General features: G+C 33.5%; 2 protein-coding genes across 4 annotated transcripts; one reads left to right on the top strand and one right to left on the bottom strand.

The window, feature by feature from the left end:
* Window positions 1-12,631, bottom strand: LOC148618906 (uncharacterized). 2 transcript variants are annotated; one of them, XM_088578261.1, is made up of 5 exons: window positions 12,591-12,631; window positions 1,819-1,896; window positions 1,442-1,543; window positions 960-1,192; window positions 1-375 (listed from the first exon to the last, which is right to left on the bottom strand). In XM_088578261.1, the coding sequence occupies exons 1-5, from the start codon at window positions 12,591-12,593 to the stop codon at window positions 63-65; spliced, it is 729 nt and encodes a 242-aa protein (XP_088434387.1). In that variant the 5' UTR covers window positions 12,594-12,631; the 3' UTR covers window positions 1-62. The 2 variants fall into 2 exon arrangements, with proteins under 2 accessions (XP_088434387.1, XP_088434386.1); XM_088578260.1 differs by having other exon boundaries at window positions 12,479-12,602.
* On the top strand, window positions 6,238-24,893 carry LOC148618907 (calcium-activated chloride channel regulator 1-like). Of its 2 annotated transcripts, XM_088578258.1 has the most exons (13): window positions 6,238-6,573; window positions 9,353-9,641; window positions 9,839-9,965; window positions 11,006-11,165; window positions 11,465-11,597; window positions 12,015-12,124; window positions 16,146-16,367; window positions 17,306-17,596; window positions 18,722-18,940; window positions 19,625-19,901; window positions 20,143-20,301; window positions 23,099-23,308; window positions 23,648-24,893. In XM_088578258.1, exons 1-13 carry the CDS (start codon window positions 6,424-6,426, stop codon window positions 24,358-24,360), a joined length of 3,060 nt encoding a protein of 1,019 aa, XP_088434384.1. In that variant the 5' UTR covers window positions 6,238-6,423; the 3' UTR covers window positions 24,361-24,893. The 2 variants fall into 2 exon arrangements, with proteins under 2 accessions (XP_088434384.1, XP_088434385.1); XM_088578259.1 differs by lacking the exon at window positions 9,839-9,965.
* The last annotated feature ends 276 nt before the right edge of the window (window positions 24,894-25,169 follow it).

Here is a 25,169-nt window from a genome sequence, read left to right on the forward strand (position 1 = left end):
TTAATGAAGAATATACAAAATACAATAAAACAAATAAATATATAATGTTTATGTACAATTAATTACAATAAAGTAATTTGTTGATGTAACGGCGTAGTAAACAATCCACCACTGTACATGCAGGAGGTCACTTGAGACGGGGCAGTGGGGTTGGGCATATAACTCGACCAGACTGTACCGTAATATCCATTATATTGAATCTCCGGAGAAAATTCCGGTCTTACTGTTGGTGAAGTCATATGGTTTTCCCTAAGTATCTCACCAGCACAGGATAGAACATCAAGAGGAAGTTGGGGTGTATAGACCAAATTCAGACCGTTCTCCAACGGTAGCGGAGTTGCATGTTGTACAACCGGACTTGGCTTGTAGTGTAAGCTAAAAATAAAGAAAATAAATATATTAACAAGCAGTTCCTGTGATATGGGTATTATATGCCACTCAACTTTTTGTTCCAGTGTAATTTTGTATGTTCTCTAAGAAAGCAACCAAATTTTGCACAAAATAAAGAGTTGTCTCCCTTTTTTCAATGAACTTGAATACTTTCTGTGTAAATTATTTCTCTTTAAAATTTGCATTTTACAAAAACCAACAATTGTTTAAACGAAATTTGTCACGTGCCACCCACTTGTTGGTTATTTGTATAGACGCCCTCTTATTTTGCTAAGAAGGCGATTTTGTCACTGCTTTTATCGATAAAAGTAGTTATCAAATATCATATTTATTCAAAATTCGGTAAAAAATAAACATTAATTTGTTTGACACAAGTTCAATAACAATTCATTTTAGCAAGTTGATTTAACATAGACCACGCATGAATAAAAATGTAATAATACGCTGCAGATTAAAAAAAAACAACCCCCCACCCGAAAAAAAAATCAACAAACAAACAAACAAACAAAAAAAAAAAAAACAAAAACAAAAATTAGCAAGATTCCAGCATTTAAATAGCATATTCTTACTTGGACGAAGGTTTTGCATCGTCAGTCGACATCGATTTCTTTTGCGACGCTGATAAGACGTGGTTTCTTTTCTCTCCCGGTGGTGGTTTAACATGAGCATTGGTATGTGGTGCCCAGGGCAAACAAAGAGTCGAGTGTCTGTTCTCTTGGTCATAGATTTGTTCTCTCATCCACTTTACCTTAGCTTCTTTGGATTCTCTCTTAAATTTGGACCTTCTATTTTGAAACCAAACCTGTTGATATTTTGATATTTTGATATTATTACTAGCCTCGTTACAACAGGTTATCAATCTTTTACGTGACGTACCGACCGAATATTAATCAAGTAATTTGAGAAAAAGTACGGTATATTTTCAGTGTTACATAATAGCATAGACTTTATCTAACCAGGTCTGTATTTTATAATCTAATCAAACATTCCAATGTTTTCAATAGATGATTTAGACATGGGCTGGAAGACTTAAAACAATAGATAATCTCACCGATACTTTGTCACTAGAGAGATATAATTGATCAGCTAGTTCGTCTTGAGTGCACGGATCCGGATAGTGGTCGTTTGTAAATAACGTTTCAAGGGCTTCAAGCTGAAAATATACACATTCATCTTATTAACTATAAACCTCGGGAAAAGTTACGAATACATGTATACATTTTTGAAGAACTGTATAGCTAGGTTTTAGTCATGTATACATTTTTGAAGAACTGTATAGCTAGGTTTTAGTCTTATATTGATTGCTTGTAATTTAGCATTATTGGACTATTAAGTGTGTGTATTAATGTCTAATTAGTCAGTCAGTCAACAAAATATATACATTTTAAAGAAATCAAATATATCACTATTGTATTAAATGAAATATACCTGTCGTTTGGTGTACTTAGTTCTGAATCTCTTGGAACTCTTCTTAGATTTGGTCATGTTTGTTTCACCCATATCAACCTGAGGGAAAATATGAAAATGGCTTAACTAGTTTATTGTGCAATTAGACTGGCACTTGTAACTCGCCTTATGATGAAAAGTGAATCTCAATAATGTCAGAAATGATGAAATCTATGGTAACGATTCAGTAATTAGCAAATCAAGAGTGCATAGCAAATCAAATTAAGTATTTTGTTCCCTATTAGTAAAAAAAGCATAAAAGAGTTGTTCGTTTAACGTAAAAAAAGGTAGCATTTATATATCGCGAGCTGCTTAAAAACAATTTTGAGATATCTAAATATGATACTTGTATTATTCTTACCGTGACACATTTAGACCAGTATTAAGATTTAATGACTTCGTCACAGTTAAAAAATGTTCTTATATACTGTTATATTAAGTAAGATTCTTTGATGATGCCGACCGAATTTCATTTCATGAATCCATCTGTTGATGATTTGTTAATTATGGGTTCACACAGGGTCAACCCAAGCTTTAAACTTCTTTGACTGTGTTAATTATCATGTTTGAATTGGACTAAAATTAATTTACCAAATAAATCAATGAACTGTGTTTACAATCAAGCATTTCAGAAAGGTTATTTTAACTCAAGTTAACCCTGAAACGTAATATACTTTGGTATAGGGGTGTACTTTTAACGCATACGTAGACAAATATGAAAAGGAATGGACAAAACCATCCTATAGGGAAAAAACATTGTTGAGGACTTGAAAACACATCTAATAACCCAAAATAATTCTACAAATTCTAAATGACTTGCACTTTGAAATGACCGTCAAAAATGTCATCCAAATAAAAATTGGTTAAACGATGGGTCAAAAAGTAGCAGACTGCTCTAATATCCAGACTGTCATTTGTAAGATGCTAGATAAATTATATATTTGATATCGAATATTTTTTTACGTTGATTTATAATGATTAAGAATAGAGACTGACAGATATTTCAAGTTTTTTTCAAATGAAAATGGGTGAAATATGAAAAATACCAGTGTTTTTATCTTTAAAAGAGTAATGAATGGTGACCAAGATTCTAACGGAAATAAAAAGAATGTAATCCAGGGACAAATACCAGACATGGAAAACTGACAACAAAGAATATAATATAACTAAAAAAATACATACAAAGTAACAACAACAACAAAATAAGCAACTCGGACTCCATTAATTACTAAAACCAGTTGCATCGGTATGGAAAGCGTCTTTTCTAGAATCATCCGCCAAGTTGCTAATAAATTGTCAAGTCTATGGTAAACGAAAGAGGAAAGGAAAACTATGACACGTTAAACAAATCAGTTTTCATGGTGCAGATGGATAACGATCATAAATGACTTCAATCTTGTAGCAAATTACTAGTAACCCTATTTCAGAAGTCTAGCGTCTGCGTAGTGTTTCTCTACATTGTTGTATACGTGTAATTTGTGATGTTTTATTTTTTTTATGTTAAATAATCTGAAAATTGATAAGTTTTATGAATTTTACATCATGAATAATTGTTTTAATTATATAGGTATATGTGAGAGGTGAGACTTAAATAAAGATCTGCCTGTCTAGAAATGATACACTCAAGTCGCTGTTTACACTTTATAACACAGGGAAGTTACAGTTGGGCCAATTCATTTAAAACATCACTTCATGTATTTATTCACTTTCTGAATCTACACAACTTTTCAAAACATATAATTATTTTACATGACCTTACTTTATGAAATATAAAAGAAATAAGTATACTATTAGCGTTGCTGTCATATCTACTAGAATATACATTCAGAATTGAATGCTATTATTTTATTTACAGAGATGGCAGTGCCCACTCTCTCTCTCTAGCTACATTTCTCCATTGGCAACCATTCACTTTGCCATATTAACTCGATTGTAAAATTCTATAGTTGAATGCTTCAGGTAATGCTTTAGTGATGTTCAGTTATCAGCTAATTTGTCTATCAATCACTGTGTTGTGAAAATTTTAAGCCGAACTTACGGGCATTCTAACTGACTTGCTCATCCTGCTGTATTCTTATGGCTTTTTTGTAATATGCAAAGGGAGTTTCGGAATTGCTAAATCTGTTTTATGATATGACGATCGATTAGTTGCTTTTATTTTTACGTTTTATTGCAGTTATTTCACGTATTTCAGGACAATAAGATCGAAGTTTGGGCAACAATACTATTAGTGAACGTGTCCACTTAAAATTTAGCAAAATTCTTCTGAATGAAAAGAAATCTACACCAGATGTTATGATTTATGGTGAATTAGGAAGACACCCTTTGGACTTGCGTATAAATTTGAGAGTGATAAAATATTGGGCAAATTTTTATCACCGGCAAGCAAGACGGACACCTGCAATTCTGTATAACTTTGCTTTAATGAAATACACTGGTAACACTATGTGATTAAACTTTGTCAAAAGCATTCTTAATGAATGTGGTTATCCATATGTATTTCTGACTCAGAATATTAATAATGTTGAATTGGTATACAATTCAGCCAAACAGAAACTCATGGATCAATTCCAACAGAATTGGCATTCTAATGTGTAAATTTCTCCAAAGACTCGAAATTACAGAATCTTAAAAAAAATAAACTAGAACCTAAAAGTTGTATTTCAATGTGTTAGAAGATAGAAAATATAAAAACTTTATTTAGGTTTAGGACCAAGAATCTGGAGACTGGAACATTGCCAGGGGTGATAGAAAGTGTTTCTTATGTGCAGATAACGCTTTAGAGGATGAATATCACTATTTATTTACATGTTCGGCTTTCGTAGATAAAAGTAATTTTTTCCCTGGAAACAAGTTTAGAAATAGACCAAATGTCATGAAAAATTTTGTAATGAACAGTTAACATCTTTCTGATCTCAATAATTTGTGCAAATTTATTCATATCATTAACAAACAAGTACTATCTGAAAAAAAAGATAGCCGATGCAGTAAAGTTTTACTCCTAATTTTCCACATTTCTTTCAAGAATAACATATGGCATGCAATTCAAATTTTCGATACAGTTTTTGAACGCTATGTCAAGTTTTCGATACCGTTTTTTTGAACACCACTAAGTTATCAGTATTTGAGCAATCGGGAAACAGAATTGCGATCAGGTGACTTGCGTTTCCATGGAAGAGCGTCCTAAAGGGTAAAAAGCGAAACTATACCCACTGCGTCGGAAAAATTAGACTCTCCGGGGTGATAACTTCAAATGAAATTTCCAAGTGCACTTCCTAATAACTTTACATGTTGTACATGTGTTTCATTATCATTTTTAGTGTTTATAATTATATCTGTGTTGTTTATTTGTATCAATATATAAAAAATGCTGGTATTTCGAGAATAAAAGATATATAACAGAACCTACTGAGTACTAATCCGGCACGCCGAGACGGAATTTTAAGGCACTGAATCACTGTGAATTTTGCACGCAAGTAGACATGTCACCCCTCTCGGACACATTATTCTGACTCTGAATAAACCGGTAGTAACTATCTCCTTGTTTGAGAAGCAGTAGATTACCATTTTTTTTATAATCTTTAGATCGAACCAACGAACTCCTTCACCGGAGGCGAGCACGCCACCACGTGACCACATAGTTGTCAATATGTCAGAGCAAAAATCTTAATTTACACTCACTTTACTTTTCTACGATCGATTTATATCAAGTAGACTATAGTCAATGTGTAGTTAGAAAAACTATGTGATTGACGGCATGTGCAATATGTGATATTTCTACCTCTATAGACCATGATGATCTTTTTCTTTATTTATACACAAATCTGAAATAATTTTTTAAAAGAAGCATTGATGAGTGACTAAATTTTAAATCACACTTTTAGAAATCGCCATTTTTTGAAGTATTAAATTTATATTGCAGAAATCATTAACCTGTGTTCGTTGAAAGAATAGTTTTTGGCGGTCCTGTTCTTTTTTACGCGATGAATGGCTTACAAAATAGATTGCCAGCATTCTGATTCCACATGTAATGAGAATGAATAGACCTGTATTAAGTTTTGCACACGAAATTATGTGAATAACATCAAGTCGAGTACACGAAATACCAAATCTTTTCATGTCACTTCCGTAATAAACGATATCAAACAACTTTCGAAAAAATATAAAATAACAACATTTTATTATAGGAAGTGTTGATATAAATATTATTTAGCTGGTAATATCTGATAAAGTTACTTGAGTCACTTTGTACTTCCGTATGCTCCGAAATAGGCTAAGTGGAAAGGCAATTATGCGTTTTAACATCAAATTATAATGCTTTCCTGTTCCAGTTCAAATTTCGTAACAGTTAATTTTTTTTCTATATTAATTTCAGCCCATTGGTTTAAATTGAAGTTATTATATCATACATATAATTTATGTCATGTAAGTATGATACTTTCAAATATGTCATAACATCTATCAGAAAACTGACTTATATTCGAAACACTAGTAGCAGTTTTCAAGAAGCAAAAACTGAATTTCTCCCAGGATTGACAGCGATGAACTGACAGATTCCTGTTACGATTGTGAAAGGATTTGGAGAAAATGAAATCTTTAGCTGTATACAGACTGCTCATCTACTGTTTAATCCAAAGTTGTTATGCTATTCAACTTGAAGGCAATGGATATGAAGATATTGTCGTATTTATTGGAGACAGTATTCCAGAAGACCTACTGCTACTTCGGAAAATTGAGGTTTTTGATTTTATATTACTTTGGCAACTTGATATTCATTTTCAGTAAATTAAATGATTAAGTCATGAATTCTGAAACAACGGTTGAATTCTTCCATATATAATAACCTAACAAGAGGCTATAAATTGTCAGTAAACTAGATTTCCCTGCACAGATGAGATCACTTTTAACCTATCAGTAAACTGTCCTAGAACTGTCAGTTCTATGACAGATTTAGAACAGTTCTCGGACATTTCTAGAGCCAGTTCTGACAGTTCTAGCAGAGTTGGATCTACTAGTAGAACTGATCTCGTAGAACAGGCTCTGCTAGAACTGTCAGATTAGCTGGCTCTAGTAGCAGAACTGTTCACGTAGTGCCGGCTCTACTAGAGCTGTCAGAAGAGCTGGCTCTAGAACTGTTCTGTGACACATTTAGAATTGTCCTACAGCCGGCTTTTCTGACACTTCCCCTGAGAGGTTAGAACTGAATTCATCTATAAGTCCCATCTTATTTCGCTATGAAAGATAAAAAAAAACTTTCAATACAGACATTCCGTATGCTCAGGTAACACCATATCTGAAATTTAAAAGATCCCGTCAAAGGCTGTTTAAGTTACAGCACGGACACATTTTTGTATCCGCCCAAACACCGTACATCACACTAATCGATTTTTTCCCAATAAAAATTCCAAGTAAAAATAAAGTTAAATAAAGACAAAAATACATATCAGGACAAATCAGAAAGCAAGAGAAAAAGTAACCGAAAGGCGTAAAAACGACACAATGCATACAAATCGATAGAAACTTTACTATTGTGGACTAAAAAAAATAAAGGAAAACAATCGAATTAAACGGACCATTTAACTTTATGGCGTTATCTCTTTTTTTTTTTTTACCTTGGATCAATGCCACTCTCCATGAAGTTAAATGGTCTGCTCCTAATTGATTTGTGAGTTGACGGATATTGGTGTTTCAAGAACAAAAGTTGTGATTAAGTTGCTTTATAGGTCTTTATGATGGAATGTATTATAATTCATTCCAATCTGTCTGCTCTAAGGAAATAATCTACATTGGAAATCCAACAGTTTCTATTGTATCTAAATGTCATTTATAGAGTTGTCTCCCTTCATTTTTGAATTCTACAGTATATTCTATATAATTTTTGTTTCCTATAAACAAGGGTTATTTGAAAAGCCACATGTTACTTTCTGTTTACTTTTGACATTTTAAACAAAACATAAAAAATAAAAATGTCTAGGCTTCCCAACCATGAATCACATTTTGCATGATTCTTATGTGGAGTGCTACTTAATTAGTTTTACAAGATTGGCAAAACTGTAGGAATCTTATACATTCAAGAGATTTTTACATACATAGGTAATTGTGTTTGGCATAACAATTACCCACATGGACTTGAGGTCATGAGTTAGATCCATTGAATGGGCAAAAATTGTGCAAAAATGCTATTTAAGCTATTTTTGCATTTTAATTTCCATGGCCATACACTAAAAAACCACAAGGGAAACAGGCCGCCATCTTGGATTTCACTACCTACTTCTCTTTGAATACAAAACAAACCCCCAAAGGCTGAAGTCTTCAAAGTCGCTAATTGTCAAATATTCTCTGCCACTGAATCTGGCTTAATTTCAACATCCAAAATGGCACGTATGCGATATGCTTTAAAATCGGGTGACTTCCGTTAGAATCTTGGTTCCTTTGATATGATTACTCTTTCGTAACCGATGACCCGAACGTTTTCAACCAAAACAAGTGGTTACCAGGAACCAGATTAAACAACTGGCAATGGCTATATATAGATATACGAGCCCTGATAATGCATATGACCTATATAGTCAATTGAAAAACGAGCTCCTGTGTTTGAATCGGAAACTGGGTAATATTACATAACTTCAATACTAACCGATCATTTCATTTTAGCGATCTTTGGATCGCTTATGATATTGACCAAGGAACCAAATTAGGAACGATCGTTTCATGTAAACTTCCCGTTCTCATACACATGAAGCGATGATGGCTTTTACTCTATTTTTTGGTACATGTATTCAAAGAGAAGTAAGAATTAAAATCCAAGAAGGCGGCCTGTTTCTCCTTTGGTTTTTTAGTGTATGGCCATGAATAGTAAAATGTAAAAATAGTTTAAACAGCATTTTAGTACAATTTCTGCCCATTGAATGGATCTAACTCATGTACTGCATGTCTTCGTAGTTTATAGACCTACAAGTACAGGTCTATGGTTGTACGTCTTTAACAAAACAAAAAAAAATATTATTCTACTAAACGGGTAATACTGAGCTACAGAAATTTAGACTATGAATATTCCTGAAATCTGGAAGATCTTATAATTACAATTTAACTTCTGGCATATAGTTAACAAAGTATATCCTCAAACAAACATAACATTTTTTATTTAAAATCGTTTTGTATACAAGTCATGTACCTTTAGGTACCGCGATACCTTTTCATCTTTTATGACTGTATATATTAAAGTTATACCTAAATACTTTACTAAGGTTATTCCATGGTCAATACATACAACCAATGCATATTCTCAAGCTAATGCTATCTAATACCTTTTGTATCATTTTCTCAGTGAAACGAGATACGAAAGTAAAACGAAAGTAGAATTCATCATTATATATGTCATCACATCGAGGCGGATGGCAATAATCGGAAAACACAAAGAAAGTCACTTTATGAATAAATAAATAAATAAATAAATAAATAAATAAACTGTAAGCGCTTTCGTCTTATATATATTTATCATTTAAAATGTTTTAAGGAATGGTTAACCGAGGCATCAGAGAAGTTGTACATGGCCTCACGTTACCATGTCTTTTTACGGAAAATAACCATCCGTATACCCCAAACCTGGTCAACAAAATCAAATTACCAATCAGTCAGTCAAAGTGAAGGAAGTAAGTCTGATATAATTATAGACGATAACGAAGACGCTATAGATGACAAACCCTATACTCTGGGCCAGACAGGATGTGGGAGAGAGGCCATGTTTACAGTTTATACGCCTGGTATCATACGACAGGGAAACACAGGGAACTATGGCAACTTAGGTAAGTTATTTCGAAAGAAAGGCTGAATGTTTTAAACCTTCTAGCAAGTACCTTTTTTTCATTTGAATGCAAATACAAACATGTACATGTATTGTGTAATATTGCAATTCAAAACCAATCGTTTTAAACGTTTACTTCAATTGTGTAATGTACAGTCTGTTTTCAGCATTTTTCTCCTTACTTTCTTTCACCATCAGGTATCCTGTTTATACATGAATGGGGACATTTTCGATGGGGTCTTTTTGATGAGTATGCATCAGCAAAAGACAACAAGAATAATTTAATCGAGTTTTACCTAGAAAACGGAAAGTTTGAACCCGTAAGGTAGGAAACAGTTTATGTGTGACTAATTTCGAACAGCACAAACTCGTGTGCTCTGCGGTGGAAAAGGGGTTTTTGCGTTCTTTCTTCTCCAAAGAGAATCTTCTTGAATGTAAATGATCACCAAGTTTTAGAATAAAGGAAGAATATTAATGTCAGATGGATGTCGATTGATCAATTATAAGTGACGGTGACTTTTGGGGTGACGACCTCAGGGATTTCAGGTTGGGGGAAAGGAGGAGGGATGCGTACATAGAATTAAAGGCCATGCGAAGCGAGGCAAGACAGTTGATTTTTTTGTAGGGGAGAGTATAATTTTTGAAAAAAATAAAGAAGTCCGCCCCTAGCTATGAGTCTACGCCTTGACATTTTAATAATTCATGATCGATGTTGTTTTGCCGTAAGTTGCTGATCCCTATCTAGAAAACTGTAACTATCGCAATATCTATCAAGTGAGTTCAGAGACAACAACCCTGTACACTGGCAACCGGAATATTACTTCAGAGAAAAGGACAGTCGACAATAGGAAAATCAAAGTTGTAGCGTTTTTCATAGAGTTAATTTGAAAGCTTTAATCTCTTGTTAATTTCGTGATGAAGGTCATAAGAGAAAGACTGCAGTGTGTCCGTAGTGGTCGGCTTAATTTTAAGATCTTTTAGGCATATGAGATGAAGATATTCTCTAAATAAAGAATTAAATAGTGATGAAATATGATCTATAAAGTTCAATCTGAAGCTGAAACTAAAGGGCTGTGCCACATGTATTTTGGATGAATATACCTGTCTGATAGGAGCGTAAAAAACGAAAAGCAAGTTGGGGTGCACACTAATAAAAGCCCACCGGGTGCACTTTGTTTATTAATCCACAAAACTGTACAAATATTTTGTAAACCAAAAGATTAAACGAAGTCTGTAGTTTTTTTTTTTTTGGAAAAAAAATTTCACTGAGTAAGATTTCTCTAGGTCTCAATGTTCAGAATGTCTATTAATTTTAAACTTCAAACTCTACACAAACAAATACTGATATACGAGGTAACTTTGTAGATGTACTGTGAATGTGACGGGTGTAAATAGAAAATCAATCTATCAGTTATGTGCATTGGACAGAACAGGAAAGCCTGAGCAAGGATGTCGGTTTTATCCAAACCGAGACAGCACATCAACAGCCCGGGGATCAATTATGGGACACTCCTTCATACCATCAGTATGTTGTAATTTATGAATGCCATCTCTCTAATAAACGCTAAAGGAAAACAGAATTTGGAGAGCAATCTGCTAAAGCATTTACTATATATTGTGTCCCTACTTTTCGCTAATTTGCTTTTAAAACCATACAAGCACTAACTCACTCAGTGTCTGAAAGATTGCGATATTTACTATGTTTTAAGATATTTTACAACATTAAGTATCTTAAGATAGCTTTTAAGGTACCTTAAACTTATGACTCATTTGATGACATCTATCTTGTCTCTACCAATCAGAAGAATAATATTATATTGACAGGTAGATCAGTTTTGTGACAGTAAAGGGAACCAACAATCGCCAAACCATAATGATCTTGCTCCAAACTTACAAAACATACACTGTAACGGCAAAAGTGCATGGGATGTTATGAGGCAACATAACGACTTTAAAGGTAAATGTTCAATTTTGGGTTGGATTTTGAATATAATAAGGTAACGAGCTATGTACTGTACATGTATTATAATGATCGTATGTTTGCGATACATGTATATCTATCTTGCTTACATTTGTTTTATATCAGTTCGGTCAAAAACGACAGGTTACAAACTTGAAATATCCACACAGTCCAGATTGTTGTTTCTGTTAGTTTAATTTATATGGCATTTTGAATTCTTCTTTTTTCACTCAAAATGAATTAATTGATAAAACATTTCCATAACTCTGTTAGACCCAAACAATTCAAGAATTTAGCTTTTGTAAACAAACACACCAAAGAAAATTAAATACGCCAGAAAATTAATGTTTCAACATGCAAATGAGTTAGTGTCAGATGTTACAGTCTTATTTGTTTCTATATATTTCATTAAAGTTACAACTCCAGGTGTCAAATCAGCTGACACAAAACCAACATTTACATACATACAACCAAATAACGTGGACAGGATCAGTCTAGTCATTGACGTCTCCGGAAGTATGAGTGTATGTATCTAATAATGAATACCATAAAGAATACTACAAGGCAAAATTGTATAGTTGCCCTTGTGAATTTACTTCTAATACATATACATTGTTCGTCTATTGAACAGGTTATACGAAATAATTTGGTTTGGCCCAGTATACACTTTTTTTATGAACCGCTTTATAGTTTCAACCAAAGGGTATTTTTGTTCGGGATTATTTGAATCGATGCAATGAATCAACAATCGGAAATACGCAGACTTTTTCGTTACACAGAAGAAAAACCTCGGAGGCACTAGGCGGAAGAATCTGTTCGGAATTTGCCCTATCCGATATTAAAATTATAGTTAAAATGCTTAAATTTTTTACCATTACCTCTTTTCTGAGCTGCGCGCTTCGTGCCAAGTTCTTGGAAGAGTTATTGTACTTTACTTCTAGTGACATCTAAACTATTTTTTAGCACCGTTAGGTGGATAGAACTACTCACCATTCCGCAAAATTTTCCTTTCGTATTACATCCGTTGTCATTTTAAGTGTAGCGGAAATATAATATTTGTGCAAAGTAATTGACATAGATGACGACATAGTTCCAAAAATGGATTATACAAAATGAAAATGTGTTGAGTTTCAGTATTAATTAGAAAGCTTGTTACAAATCAGAATCCATTTTTCCCCATTGAAAAGAGTCACAAAGAAACAGATTTTTTAAAGATTGACATTGTCACGAAACTTTCGAATATTAGAATAGTCATTAATTTACTTGAATTTGAAGTGATAAACTTGGAATGTGTGATTCAAAGCTTTAGAACATATTTAAGATCCATCAGATTATATATCTGCATTTTAGGTTTAAAATAAGAAATAAAATACCTTTTCGTATATTTACAAGTGTGGACACAAACTGGTATTGCCTGAAGGGCAGATATGTGCGCAGACTGGTATTGCCAAAAGAGCAGATATTAACATACATACCTTTTGCCTTGAATGCGTTTGCATTGTCTAGAAAACTCAATAATTTAATTGATATCAATAATTGAATTATACACACGTTGATACATATCCATTAACATATGTTACTAAATATCTACTAATATCAATAAATGGGGAATAAACTCCACAATGGCTTACAATCACCGTAAAACAAGTCATATACATATTACAATGCTTCTTTCTTGAAAGTGTACTTGCATGTGTTGAACTTGCTCATTTTACTTTATGTAGATTAGCTTGGTAAAATTTGTTGCTCTAATTCTGGATTCTAAATTTTTTTTTTAGATTAACAGAAACCAACACTGCGGTATCTGTCAGTTACATGGGTGGCCCTATTTTTAAAATGGTTGGGGCCATGACTCCAAATTAAATAGAATCCTTCCTTTAGTAGTTATAATATAAATTTCAGAAAAAAAATTCATAACAATTGATTCACCATAACTAAAGTGATCGCACGAAAATCAAGTGAATATGGACGACGACGACACGGACACCGCTGTCAGCACCATACCAATATACATGTACGATCGCATTTTTTTTACGGTGACACTATCATATTAAATATATACATATATATCGGCTGGTTCCGGGTTTGGACATGCTTCATTTCCAATTCCCTAAAAAGCCTGTCAATTACTCTTCCTTAGGACCAAGTCAGTAGTGTGTAATTTGCTAAGAATTTACATCTGTAATGTCTTTGTCTTTATCCAGTTCTTAAACAAAAGAGAATAAATCTGCATAATGGAAAAAAATTCTCAGTTACAGTCATGTACTCAACAGAAAACAGTCGAAATTCTTATGAAACAAAATTACAATACCGGTATACGAAGGACTTTAAGACTAAATCCATCCATACTGGCTCACAGCTAACACTTCAAAATCAATATTTCAAGTAAATCTTGTATCAAACAATTTCATCAACTTCTAAATAGTTATATACATTTGTAGCTTGAAAAATAAAATGTTTCCTAGGACAAAAACTGTATACTACAGTACTTGTTTTGTAGCTGTATACAATATATCCAGAGGCACTGCCAGTATTATTTGGTTTCAGAACCAACATAACCTGTATGTACATTCAGTACTTCACAACAATGTCATTAACTTTTCTTTAGAATCTCTATTTCATTAAATCCTGTAACTCTTCTTCAAAATTTAACAAAACTTATTTATTTTACGTGTACAATAGTTAAGTATGAAGGAGACTAAAATTATATTTTTATGTACATGTACTAACTTTATTTTATTGGCACGAAGTCATAAACAGAAAATGGTTAAATTAAAAATCATATATAGAGTTGTCAGTACATGCAGTCCGACATATATACACATATTGCAAAGCTAAAAATCGTTGGAGATCCTCGGGAATGTACTTACATGTACACTTTACTTTCACGTGTACTTAACCTCTATATGTATAATGTAGAGTCCCCGAAACTTCACGTTACAGTAATGGGCAGCTAATGGGACTATTCCAACTGAACAGATTCCTAAATGCCATGTGCTTTGCAACAAAACGTCAAAAAGTTCATGTATGGAACATAAACTCATAAAGGGTATGTAAAAGGAAGGTCCTATTTAACATTGTGTCCCAAGTTTTTCCTCCAGCAAAATGTGAAGAAATATGGACCATATTCAACTTAATAAAATGCAATTTGAAGAATCACCACCTGGACTGCATGCTGAACATTTTTGCATTGAAAATTTATTTAACAATTTAAAAAAAATCGATTTCAGAACCGCTTTTGAGAACCCAAAACCCAAACCTCATATCATTTGCATATATGACTACTCCTATAATGTAAGAGGTTGGAATTCCGTTCCTCGATACCCAACAAAGTCAGAAAATAGCTTACCAGACAACCTCTAACACTGCTGGAGTAATATACATGCATAGACCACCTATAAAAGGCCTAAAAAATTGTTGTGTTTACGGTCACTCTACCGACCCTCCTTCAGACCCTTACCCAAAAGATTTTATTTGTGATTTTGAAAATGAAATAATTTTAAAAATCTGCCGACTGTCTTTCAGAAAAAAAGAAGAAAATAAAGCCAAAGATGTTTTTTTTCTATCCTAGATGGAAACAGACTTAGAAATACTGATTGTTAATATTTATAATCGATTTCTAAACACGCATGCCGGGAGTTTGCTCTTGGTCGTGGATAATCCCTTTTTAGGATTCGGCTCCTGAAATATTGTTTTGTTTTGACCAACCAAAAGGGATTAGGCCGTGGACTAAGTCTATTACATGTTTAATCTTTGCAGATTTGGTTTTCATTGTATTCTGATTTGGTGTCACTATGACTTATTTCGTTTCAAAATTTAAATAAAAATGAAAATAAATCCCTACCTTCCGACTTTACAAAATTTTAGAATGGTGATCGGAAACAACATTACATTTTGCACTTTATCCCAAATAGTATTTCGCTTGGTCAAAGATTCAGCAAATGCTGTAGGATGTACAGCGTGCAGATCAAAAATTAGATCACTAGGTCACGGATCGACATTAAATCACGTGTAGTGCTTTAAATAAATTTAATGAATGAACGTGGGCACATGACAACTAATTTCCATGAATACATCATGACCCACATTCACGGGTATGACTATGACGTGGGACTGTGTAAACGTTTCCAATTGATGCTTTACACCGCCCATGAGGGACCCTAAATGATAGCCAATGACTTTAATTAAGAAACCCCTCAGTCTGTCATGTATTACAAAAAATCACATATAAGTGTAAACCGGGTATTGAGTATATATATATGTTACCACGAAAACAACAATTAAACCGAATATAGGAACAGTCTGCTGATGGTCAGCGTCACTCATATCGTGCAATTGATTGGCTAACACTGTGTCACCAAAGATTTTTGGGGATTTTAGTGGTTTATATCAAAGAAGACAGATTGTCTGCTCGAAGCCACGATATCCCAGATTTATAACGCACAAAATGAAGGGTGTAACAGATATACGGAAAATGCTATCTTTTTCAACTTTATTGTTATAGTGTTATTTAATAAACAAGTAACAAAAGTGTCATTTTTGTAGGCAGAAATTCTATATGCAAGAAGCGCTCTTGTCAGCTTGATAAAACTTGTTATACCGGAAGGCACATACTTGTCTATTGTTACATTTTCCAATGTTGCACATCTGAAAAAATCCCTGACTAAAATTTCATCAGAAGAGGACAGAGAAAACTTGGCAAATGCTCTCCCATCAGTTGCTACGGGCGGAACGTCTATAGGATCCGGGGTAAAAAGGGCAATAAAGGTACGCAAATATTGTAATCTGAAGAAGTGGATTGACTTGAGATGAGAGCATTACTTTTTATTATCCATATACTATATATTCTTTACATACTGTATTTTTGAGAATATGAATGTACACTAAAGTAAAGAGAAGCTGATAGAGACTTAACAATTTTGAAACATTTGAATGAACAACTTTAATAAAAATTGACATTCTGAAGTTAAAAATAAATGTGTTCAAGGACAAAACAAATGGGAAATTATTTGGTGTTTTACCGCAAAAGTAAGATATATCAACTATTAGATGAGAGAAGTAGCACTATTTGTATAATCGTAAAGTCCGGTCGCATCATGCTATGATGTAGACGACAAATCGGTAAAGCAATCATTTGTATTCATTTTTAAGTTCTGATTGTTTAGTGTTACATTGTATTTTCCATGTCGGTCCGTTTATCACCACAAGACTGTCATGCCAAGCCAGAGAGCTCTGCTCCAGGGCTGATATGCGTCGAGGGGTAAAGAAATTGGCTGATAAGGAAAAATGGAATGTCATAATCTTTTTATCACATATTGGAATCATTACAAAAAAAAAAAACTTTAGTTGACTTATTCAGGTCATTTTTTAATCATAATTTATTCACTTATAAACAAAATTCATTGATTTATAATTAGAAAGTTACTTTCTCAACAGATGTCGTTTATACCATTGTCGATGGACTAATAGCCAGTTATTAGTTAGGTGCTGATGTTGACTTGGAACTTCCGGCGTTATTGAAGGGGCAAAAACGCCCATATCGTTTCCAAATATATGATAAACTCTTATATTGTTACGCAATTAGATCATCTTTTTATCGAAAGCTACGCATGTCTTATTAGTTAACCATTGAAACAATTGCTTTACTTTCATATGTTTTTATAATACAAGTGACCTTTAATATTTAAATGTGTATCGTACTCTAGGAATTCAGAGATAAGCAAGGCTCTTATATCAGGGGAAATATCATCTATCTTACAACAGATGGAAAAGATGGAGACAAAATTCTCCAAGAAATAATGCCAGATATTATTCAAAGTGGGGTTATCATACATACACTTGCGATAGGTGCAAATGCCGATGGAATACTAAGCCATATCGCTAATTCGACTGGAGGATTCAGATACTTTTATTCCACAAATACCCAGAATTCTACAGCTTTGATTGACGCATTGTCAGAACCGTTTACACAGGGGACGACCAATAAAATTATAAAGGTAAAACGTGATTTTAGAATAAAATATGAGAAATATGAAATTGTCTGGATTGGTACTGTATTGCATAACCTATCTTTCATCTGGCTAGATCCTTCAATCTCAGTTTCCGCTGTATAGATGACGTATTATCTTTAAGCAATCCTAATTTCGGGGATTTGATACATCGCATCTACCAAAAAGAACTTGAGATAAAGGATACTACAGACACTGTGAAGTCAGCCTCATATCTTGACCTAGAATTAGTAATCAATGGTAAAGGAAAACTATTGACCAAACTTTACGACAAACGTGATGACTTTTTCATTCAGAATTGTCAACTTTCCTTTCATCTGTGGCAACATCCCTTCGGCTCCTGCGTATGGAGTGTTCATATCACAACTCATACGTTATACCAGAGCTTGCCGAAACTACGCAGACTTTTTGTATCGCGATAGAACTCTAACAAATAGGCTTCTGGAACAGGGTTATGTTGCTACAAGATTGAAGTCATCACTACAGAAGTTTTATGGTCGTCATCATGAACTCGTGGATCGTTATGATGTATCCATCAGAACCATGAAAACTGATTTATTCAACGGGTCATAGTTTACCTTTCCTCGTTTGTCTACCCCGGACTTGACTTTTAATGAGCAACTCGGCGGGTGTTTCTAGAAAAGCAGAGGACGCTTTCCCTACCGGTGCACCTGGTCCATGCTCCCAGTTTTTTAGTGGAGTCCGAGTTGCTTATTTACTTTTGTTACTCTGTATATATGATTTTAGTTACTTTATGTTTTTTGTTGTGTATGTCTGTTTTCCATGTCTGGTCTTTGTTCCTGGATTACATTCTTTTGATTAGCGCTATAGCCTTGGTTCCCTTGATTACTCTTTCAGCCATTTAAGGTGTAAACTGAAGGCTATGCAAGCTCATACCAAGTTATCCTTCCAGCATTTAAAGGCTTCAATATTTTTTTTAAATCAACTCTACTGCCGCAATAAGACAAGGTTTTTTTTTTAGGTTTGTTTAAAATAAATAATGATGATGATGATGATGATGATGATGATATAAAAGCATTACTCTGAGAACGGAGTTATCGATATTTAAAAAATCTAGTATTTATCTATCATCTCTGATTTTCTTTTGCATAGATTCAAAGTAAAAATATTGCCCAAAATAGTGGTAAACCATATCAAGGTGAATTCTTTATCGACGATTCAATCGGCAACGATACCGTCATACAGTTTACCGGAAGAAACGTGGAGGGGGTTCGACTAACTGTGACAACTCCATCCGGGAAAAACATTACTGAAGTTGGAAAGGATTCAAACCAAGGCGTTATTGTAGTAAAGCTACCCGGAACAGCAAAGGTATAGCATACATTTCTTGGAATTTGTGTTTTTTATAACTTGAATGAATCTACGGTAAAGGATTTTGTACGAAAGCGATGTTTTCTTGCAATAGTTATAAAATATAGCTAACATGCCTAAGTATCGTCAAATATTTATCTCACCCAATTTGTAAGCATTACATAAGTTATTTTTCCATAAATTACGAGTACCAAAATTTACGAAACTGCTTACCACATATAAGTAGTATAAGCGATCAGCGACCGACGTGCTAGGTTAAGGAGGTCTACTCAATTAGCCAGGAATTTATTGGCTTTGAAAAACAGGGGTACTAGATAAAAGTCGAAGTTTTTTTTATCAAAAGCTGTCTTTACATAATTAGACGTTGAAAAAAACATCATACGCTTAGGGGATGGTTACAGAATTCAACGAGTCTGTTAAAATTATAAGAGTATAAAAAAATTGTAAAAGTACGGGGTAACTGATGCTTTACCCAAAGTGTTGCATGTGGAGCTTTTCTTTCTTACATGTACATGATAGAAGCGGAAGGTTTAGCGCCCTTTGACCCTGGAGCATGTCAGGACTATTGAAGTACTACAACTTTCCGGTTCTTGTCTTAGTTTTGCTATTTATTATAAGGACTTCCCCTTTTTTGACTATTACTAGTTCAGTAATTTGTTATTACCCTTTATTTACATTGAACAGGTAGGAGGTTATAAAATACACATGTCCTCCGACAAAGGTAGCACCATACAGGGTACTTTAGGCGTACAGTCAAAACCACAAGATTTAAATAAAGGCGTGATTAAAGTCAAATCATGGACGAAAGACGCTGATTGTGCATATAGTGCAACCATGAGATGTCCAGTTTATGCTTCCGTACTGAAAGGTTACAAGCCGGTATCAAATGCTGACGTAACGGTTGTGATTGAAAATGATGCAGGGTTTTCAGCTAAACTTAAACTCAGAGATAATGGCATTGGTAAGTTAAATAACCATAAATTTAATAAAAAGGTTCTTAGCCTGGCTTTTTCTTGTGACTGCGATTTGACAATTTACTTTTTCTGAATCAATGAAGGGCATATTGTTTTGTTTATAGTTAGTCAGGTTCTGTATTCCTTTAACCGTGGTTTTCTCTCTTCGTAATTTCTTTCTAAACAATTTTTAACTTCTTACTAATATTATCAATTACCAGGTATAGTAACTTACTATATTTTTTTAAGGTGCGGACATTGTCAAAGACGATGGTATTTACTCCGCTTATATTTTAGCAAACATTATCAAAAGCAGCGGGAGGCATAGTGTAAAAGCAATAGTTAAGGGTGACAATGCAACAATCACTTCTTCTTTTTCCGGTGCAGCGCAGTCTGACATTGGCAAAGGTAATATTTAGATATATCTTTAGCATAAAATAACATATATGTTTTTCCGTATAACATTTGATTAAAATGGAGGATACAAATTTAAAGGAACTGCTTGTTCATCGTCCTTTTTTTAACCCGTTGTGTATTTTTCCCATTTGATTCTGTAGTGGTATCATATGTGGCTTCTCAAAAACTATTTAAGTCTTTAAGATAATCTTATATCTCACAAATTTGTTGTTTAAGGCTACGATTCTATATATTTTACCTTATCAAAACAAAAGACTAAAGCTGCCTAAAATGTTTTATTTCAGATACCCGCATCTTATTGAAAACTATTTTTTTTCTGACAAACAGATTATAGATGATTGATTTTCATAATGTCTACAAATGAATTTTCTATAGTTTTTACTCGTATATTATTATTTTATCTTGACGCACTGTCTCCACAAAGTTCAAGACTTATTTTGAAACACATGGCTTGGATTTACATTATTTCTGTTTATTTTTACGTATTTATTGTTCATATGTTCTGTACTGCTATGACTACTGATTTTACTGATTTTGACTGGTTGGCAATTTGACTGCAATGGAAGCGGAAGGCTTAGTGCGCTATAAAACCTTGCTTAACCCACCTTTCATTTTGAAAAAAAACCTGTGTAATCAACATGGCCACGATCAATGTTTTAACTTGAAGGTTCGAATCATCGAGAACATTTACCATGATCATACTTACAGCTCTAAACATAGTAAACCGTACCGCACCGATAGAGAGTTGTTTTTGATGAAAGAGTTATGTACTGCAATGCCTTACAGTTGTAACGATAATATCAAAGGTATTTGGGAATTTATCTAGTCCAGGTACAGTGTAAATCAATTGTCCATTGTGAAATCAATGTATTGAAGTCATTCAACACCTATCCCAGAAATAAACGCAGTCATGGCTAAAGACGACGGAAGTCTAGATGCACCTGATCCTGTTAAAATCATATTTACTTTCAGACAGATATAATTATCTTTTGTCTCGTTTACAATTACCTTAAGGTGTTCATTACATCAGAATAAAAGTTTTTTTCACTTCCAGTCACCCTTCTTTAGAGATTTTGCAATCGACAAAGAAGGTGTCGACCCTTTTTCGATGAAATACAGATTGTCTATCATTATATCTGATATGACTCAGTTTTGTCGTTTTAAACCTGTTCATTCTGAGCCTCTCCACGATGAGAATCGAAAGTTTATCCATATACCATTTTCCAAAAAGAAATAAACGCTATTGTAACCAGCAATATTCTTCATCATAAAGGAGGTTGCCAAAATTCCACTGTATTTCATAAATCAATTTGTTCCTATTGGCTCCTACAAATATATTAAGGACAATAAGTAATAGAATTTTCTGAACTTTAACGTCTTAATATGTTTAACAACTCCAGAAAATTGTAAAATTTACAATGAATATTTCGGATAACTGATATCATCCTTCAGCATAAAACTCACAAAACCTTATGAACGTAAAACTCATAAAACTTTACTATATATATAGATGATGTATTGTCAATTAACCACCCTTCTTTTGGAAATGGTGACCTTAAACATATCCAGATAATGTAGAGTACAGAAACAGATTGTTCAGCACCTAATTTGGACCTACATCTCGAATTCGGCAACAGTGGTCATCTCAGTACTAAGATTTATGATAAAAGAGACGACTTTAGTTATAAAATTATAAATTTTCCTTACCTGTTTAGCAAAATACCTTCAATTCCTGCATGTGGTGTTTATATTTCACAGCTATTTCGCTACGCTAGAGCAGGTACTAACTACTCTGATTTCCATAGCCAATAAATTAAAGCGTGTCAAAAGGTCTCTTACCAAATTCTTTTTCAGCTGTCAGTTCTTTGTTGAAAAATACTCGGTTTCTTCTAAAACAATGAATAATATTTTTTTTCTATTATTCTTTATGCAAATATGACAACTGATTATTCACACCGAAATGGAAGAGGGAGGATTGACGCTATACTACCCAGATTTAACCCACCATTTCGTTTGAAATATCTGTACCAAGTCGGGACCATTGCGGTTTCAGTTGGTGTAATATCTATTTTGTCATATTTAATTTGAAAATGATTATGGGTCGAATAAGTGTTCGGTGATTTTGCTGTTACCCTTATTTTCTAACCTTCCAGTTTTTACCGATATTTGCATTTGTTATACAGATTTTCCTTTTAATTACTGCCTACATTTTATCAGTGGGGTAATTTTATTATTACCCCTCATTTTACCGTAGTAAAAATATCAACTTGTACAGTACATATGTAGGACATTTTGGGAAAGTCAAGTCATTAGCATTCCCAATTGTACAGTGAAAACTCTATTCTAATTTCTTTTTTCCCCAAATAAAGATCAAATATGATCGTTTAATATTATAAAGTTATTGCCTTGATACCCAAAACCTACCAATGAAGTGTCTTGCCTTGATACTACCCAAAATCTACCAATGAAGTTATTGCCTTGATACTACCCAAAATCTACCAATGAAGTTATTGCCTTGATACCCAAAATCTACCAATGAAGTGTATTGCCTTGATACTACCCAAAATCTACCAATGAAGTGTCATATCTTGAGTTTATTGTCAAACCCTGTAATTAACACACATCAAGGTGATCTTTCAGGAATATGCTTCCGTACTTTTGCATATCCACACATATCGGAAATTTAAAAATCAACACCTTACATATGAACAGGAACCAGATTTTCCACTCAAAGAATAAATGTTAATATAAACAAATCGATACTACATATATGCATGCACTATTTTAGGTAAAAACAAAGGAAAAATATTGTCACCATTCATGCGGACTGGGATCAGTCAGGCATTTATTGTGAAGAATTATGTACCTTCCAAAACACCGGATGTTGATAATATCCCCCCTTCTGCTATAACGACATTAGCATTACAGAATATCGACGACGAGAAAAAGTTTACATTATCATGGAAAGCAGTTGGTGATGATTTCGATACAGGACAAGGTAATTATATTGATATATAGTAATGTCTGTTATTGTAATAATTACATAGGCAAATATGATCGGACATATACATGTAATTTAGAAGATTCATTAAATAGAAACAGATGACAGACTAAACAAAGAAAAAAAAGAAGAATTGACATGGACTAACGTAAAAAATTAACAGTAAAAATGGAAGAAGCAAAAGAAATCAAAATACCTTAAAAGTAGCTTATTCAAACCTCATAGCATAGCTGCAATTATGGGTTGGAAAATATGCGCAATACTTAAAAGATATAAAGTTTTTAGTCATTTGTTGTTCTCTAAAGGAAAGTCACGCGTGAACTTACTTTTTTACAGCACATTCGTACGATATAAGAATATCAAAGAATCACACAGATCTAATAAGGAATCCAGATGAGCAAGAGACGCTTCAAAACAACATTGTACCAAAACCCCCAGGTGACATTGAACATTACGTTGTCAACCTTTACAATAAATCTGATGAAAACACTACCTACTTTGTTGCTGTGAGAGCTAAAGATGATAACCATCTTATTGGCCATATTTCTAACATTGTGTCACTTTCCATTTTCGTTGAGAAGTCTTGGCCTGCACCATTGGACACAGAACCAGTTGATGGATTGGGACGGAAACATTCTGTTGACGCTACTCAACAAACACCTCAAGGAGACACGAGTCAACAAACGATGTTCACTGATAAACCACGGATATACACAAGTAAGCGGACAATAAATGTCACCTCGAGTCGGCAAAGACGTACAACTCTTCCTCAATACACGACTCAGCAAACACCTTTTGTAAATTGGAGCGAGAATACAGCCACTGAAAACAATGATCACTTAATATTTGGTGTAGACACTAGTCAGCATACACTTCTTGACGATACAAGTCAGCAGACATTTTCTTCAAACACGAGTGAACCGCATATATCTATAGTCATTACAGCGACGAGTGTCGGTATTTTGATAATAGTCTTGGTAGCAGGTATTGCTGGGAAACGCATCTATCACAGAAGAAAGATCTATGTGATTAAAGATCTTGGGGTGTAATAACTCGGACAATAACGTAAATTAAGTACTATAAACTCTTACATATAATCATGTTCCTGGTTGCTTTTCTCTATCTTTTATGATGAAACACACGTAAAATACACATTGACATAATTGGTGAATTTCTGAACAGATTAATGTTTGTGTTTATATTGTACAATACATTCTTAAATTTTTTATTGGCAACTACTCCAATACATATGCATATTTGAAGTCCATGATGATATAGAAAATATTTGATCATGAACATGACTTGGAAAGTACCATCATCCACCATGGTGACTTGCAGATTAAGTTCAAAAGCTGATAAATATAAAAAAAGCCAAATAAAAACAACAACTCATTGGAATATATCATAGCATCATGATAATAAAAGTAGTGTTACGAAAACAAATTCAAGAAAATAGAACACCCAGCAAAAAGAGTTATATTATGAAATTTATTAAAATTTCAGTCGGTGAAACGTATTGGATAGCTTTGCTTGAGTATTCAACGATTTTAATCAATTAATGTTAATAAATAGTTTATCAAGAGTTTATTATTATGTTCTGACGATTTGCCATTTGATAATCAGAAGGGTAATAACAGAATTAACGAACTGATAAAATCTAGGCAATAGACAAAAGGAAAAGTTAAAAGGAAAGCCCGTAACAAATAGAAATATCAGGGCAAAAAAAAAAAACAAAAAAACAAAACAAAAAGAACAAAAAAAAAAAAAAACGGAAAACTGAAAAATACCGCAATTGTCCTTACTTGGTACATGCCAAGCTGCAGATGTTCGTTTCCTCTCTTACAAACCGCTACTGACA

This window comes from Perna viridis, chromosome 4 (assembly GCF_037379345.1).
Source record: "Perna viridis isolate PV_CMFRI_1.1 ecotype Kerala chromosome 4, ASM3737934v1, whole genome shotgun sequence".
NCBI classification, from domain to species: domain Eukaryota; kingdom Metazoa; phylum Mollusca; class Bivalvia; order Mytilida; family Mytilidae; genus Perna; species Perna viridis.

Bases quoted from the DNA above. Each gene is read 5' to 3' on its own strand.
- LOC148618907 (XM_088578258.1), top strand. From the start codon at position 6,424: ATGAAATCTTTAGCTGTATACAGACTGCTCATCTACTGTTTAATCCAA. The intron at 18,941-19,624 runs GTATAGCATACA...TACATTGAACAG, and splicing joins AGCTACCCGGAACAGCAAAG to GTAGGAGGTTATAAAATACA. The intron at 19,902-20,142 runs GTAAGTTAAATA...TATTTTTTTAAG, and splicing joins ACTCAGAGATAATGGCATTG to GTGCGGACATTGTCAAAGAC.
- LOC148618906 (XM_088578260.1), bottom strand. From the start codon at position 12,547: ATGTCACTAGAAGTAAAGTACAATAACTCTTCCAAGAACTTGGCACGA. The intron at 1,544-1,818 runs GTATATTTCATT...GTATATTTTCAG, and splicing joins CTAAGTACACCAAACGACAG to CTTGAAGCCCTTGAAACGTT. The intron at 1,193-1,441 runs GTGAGATTATCT...AAATATCAACAG, and splicing joins TCTCTAGTGACAAAGTATCG to GTTTGGTTTCAAAATAGAAG.